Below are 2,806 nucleotides of genomic sequence, written 5' to 3'. Positions count from 1 at the left end.
TGAGGTGGGGAGCACCATCCACCAGAATAGGGGTAACAGGCAGCACCAGGCCCAGGAGGGCAAGAGCTTCCTTGGCGGTGAGGTAACTGCCCACCCACCAGCCCAGCCTTTTCCTTAGTAGCCCCACACAAAAGCAGATGCCCTGGAAGGCACCCAGCCTGCCAGTGCCAAGCAAATGAAGGAAGCCAGGAGGGGGGGCAGCAGGGAGGTCACTTTTCGGAGAGTATGCGCACAAACTCCTCGTAGTCCACCTTCCCGTCTTGGTTCAAGTCGGCCTCACGGATCATGGTGTCCAGCTCCTCCTGAGTAAGCTGTTCCCCCAGTTTGGACATGACCAGCTTGAGCTCCTCCATGGTGATGTGGCCGTCACCGTTCTGGTCAAAGGCCTGGAAGGCCATCAGCATGCCCTCCTTGTTGTCTTTGTTATTCATCTTGGCCATTGCCTGTAAGAACTCTTCAAAGCTGATGGCTCCATCACCATCTGTGTCCACTGAGGCAATGAGCATCTTTAGCTCTTCCTCAGATGCATTCTTCCCCACGGCCTTCATCATAGCACCCAGCTCCTGGACGTTGATCTTGCCATCCCCATTGGTGTCAACTCTATCAAAGGCCTCCTTATACTCAGCCACTACCTCTGAAGGCAGATTCTCAGCCATGTCTGGGTGTCTGCACCTCACAGAGCTTCCAAGTTTGCTACCAACTTGCTGGCAACCTGCTGCTGCTAGGGCTCGTGGTCCAGAGCTGGGAAGGCCACAAGAATCTGAGGTAATGTGTGGGAACCCCCTCCTTTTCTGCAGTTGGAGCAAAGGGAGGAGAAAACCTCCCCACCCTTCTTGTGTCCTGGGGCAAGATCCTCCTCCCAGGGAGGGACATACCAGCTGCAGACAAGAAATGCAAGAACCAGAAGGGGAGGCTGGCAGGAAACCAGGACGGGGAGGGTTATAGTATCAATAAATCAGATGCCAGGCCTGCTAGCTTCTCCTGGGCCTGATGGCAGACCACCTCACTGCAGAGCCATGCTGCCCAGGAGACAGTTTCCCTGCAGTAGATTCACACAGAGACTCCTGGCAAGCCAAGGGGTTCATGACAGCTTCCACAGTTTTATAGACTGAGGCTGGAGAGGGGAAAGGGGTAGAGGCAGGCAGGCCCCCCAGTGTTTATGCTGTCTTTTCTGGAATCTGTCTCCCGGCTTCTCCCTGAGGGTGGGGTTGGTGGAAGAGGGTGGTTGGTGGCAATGAGTCTGCCTGGGTACAACTGGGGGCTTCAGCAAATGTCTGGTCTAGGGCCAGCAACAGGTCCAAAGATGTGGATGAAGCTTGCTGCTGCCAGCTTTTAGGAAGCAAGGAACAGGGATTGCATTCAGAACTACAGCTGGTGCCAAGAGCTTTATTAAATGAACGTGTAAAGAGTGATTTCAGAGGTGAGGAAGATGCTTCTCCTCCCTCTCCCTGTAATTTTGCACCTCTAGTCTAGTGATTCTTACAGTTTCATCCCATGCTAAGAATAAAGTTCTCTGTGTCACCTGATGAAATCAGGGGCATGTGTTCCATTCATAGGGGGTAAAACTACTAAGACTGGAGTCTTACTAGGAGGAGACTGGAAAGGCCTGGGTGACCAGCACAGGAAGAAGCAGAAGAGGGTGGCCATGATGTGCACTTGCAGTCCTAAGAACAGAAACCCATTGGGTTTCTGCCCCTGATCTTTTCTCTGGAAGGAAACCCATCCTGCCGGTGCTTTGAATAGCAGGGCCTAGCCCAAGAGCTCAGTCCATGGAGAGTCATTCCCAAATCTTGCTGTGAAATATTCCCATTGGGAACCTCCCAGAACCATCTGCCCCTGATCTTTTCTCTGGAAGGAAACCCATCCTGCCGGTGCTTTGAATAGCAGGGCCTAGCCCAAGAGCTCAGTCCATGGAGAGTCATTCCCAAATCTTGCTGTGAAATATTCACACTGTCCTCCTTTCTCAAACACATCCCCCATTGATCTCCACAGACTCTATTCCCTCCCCTGACTCCTGCCTGTGCATTAAAAAAAAAAAAAAAAAGCTCCTTCACTCTCCTCCTGAGAAATTTGTTTAAATTCCACCTCTCTCTGGTTTAGTTCATCAAATAGACCAAAGTATTCTCTCCTTTCCTGAAGTGAAGTGAAATGTCAGCTCCCCACCCCTCAGGGCTACATGCTGACCCCCATCAACCTCTGAGTCCAGGGGCACTCACATACAGAGAGAGATGCAAAAAGAAATATTCCAGTTGCCTAATTCCTATGAAGAATTCTTTAAGAAAGATCATTATCTCATTGTTGTGCTGGAATAGTACAGCGGTCTCAATAAATAATGAGCTATCAATTGCTCAACAAGATTGACAACCAGTTTGGGTGGGGAGTGTTGGTCCAGGTGGGAGACCAGGTCAGGGAAACATCCTGCTTGGTCAGAGATGCAGGAAAGGTGGAGCTCTTAATAACTAGATTCAATCCAGGTCCTTTATTTATTATTTTAAAAGAATATTTGAAGATAAAAATCTGTATCTGAAATCCCTTTTTCTTCTCATCTTTTTAGCAGGACCTGTGATTAAAATCCAAATGCTCAGTAATTACTTTGTTATTATTTTCCTTTGGTATTAAATACTTTACAAATGCTATCAGAAGACTTGAGCTCCTGGTTTCAGTATTGTCACTGACAGGGAAACTTCTTCACTCATATCTCAATATCTTCATCTACAAACCAGGATAATGGTTCCACCATATCTATGTGATCAGAATTCCTAGGGTCAAAGTATAAAGTGCAGAACCAACAGATGTTGTTATTCTC

At 48.8% G+C, this 2,806-nt stretch overlaps 1 protein-coding gene across 1 annotated transcript; it reads right to left on the bottom strand.

The window, feature by feature from the left end:
* Window positions 1-209: 209 nt before the first annotated feature.
* CALML5 (calmodulin like 5) lies at window positions 210-656 on the bottom strand. Its single transcript, XM_006158469.1, has one exon. The coding sequence runs from the start codon at window positions 654-656 to the stop codon at window positions 210-212; it is 447 nt and encodes a 148-aa protein (XP_006158531.1).
* Between the last annotated feature and the right edge of the window lie 2,150 nt (window positions 657-2,806).

Source organism: Tupaia chinensis, unplaced genomic scaffold (assembly GCF_000334495.1).
Source record: "Tupaia chinensis unplaced genomic scaffold, TupChi_1.0 Scaffold000598_1, whole genome shotgun sequence".
Taxonomy (NCBI): domain Eukaryota; kingdom Metazoa; phylum Chordata; class Mammalia; order Scandentia; family Tupaiidae; genus Tupaia; species Tupaia belangeri.
This window is presented reverse-complemented; position numbering and strand designations above follow the sequence as displayed.

Coding starts and splice junctions, on each gene's coding strand:
- CALML5 (XM_006158469.1), bottom strand. CDS start 656: ATGGCTGAGAATCTGCCTTCAGAGGTAGTGGCTGAGTATAAGGAGGCC.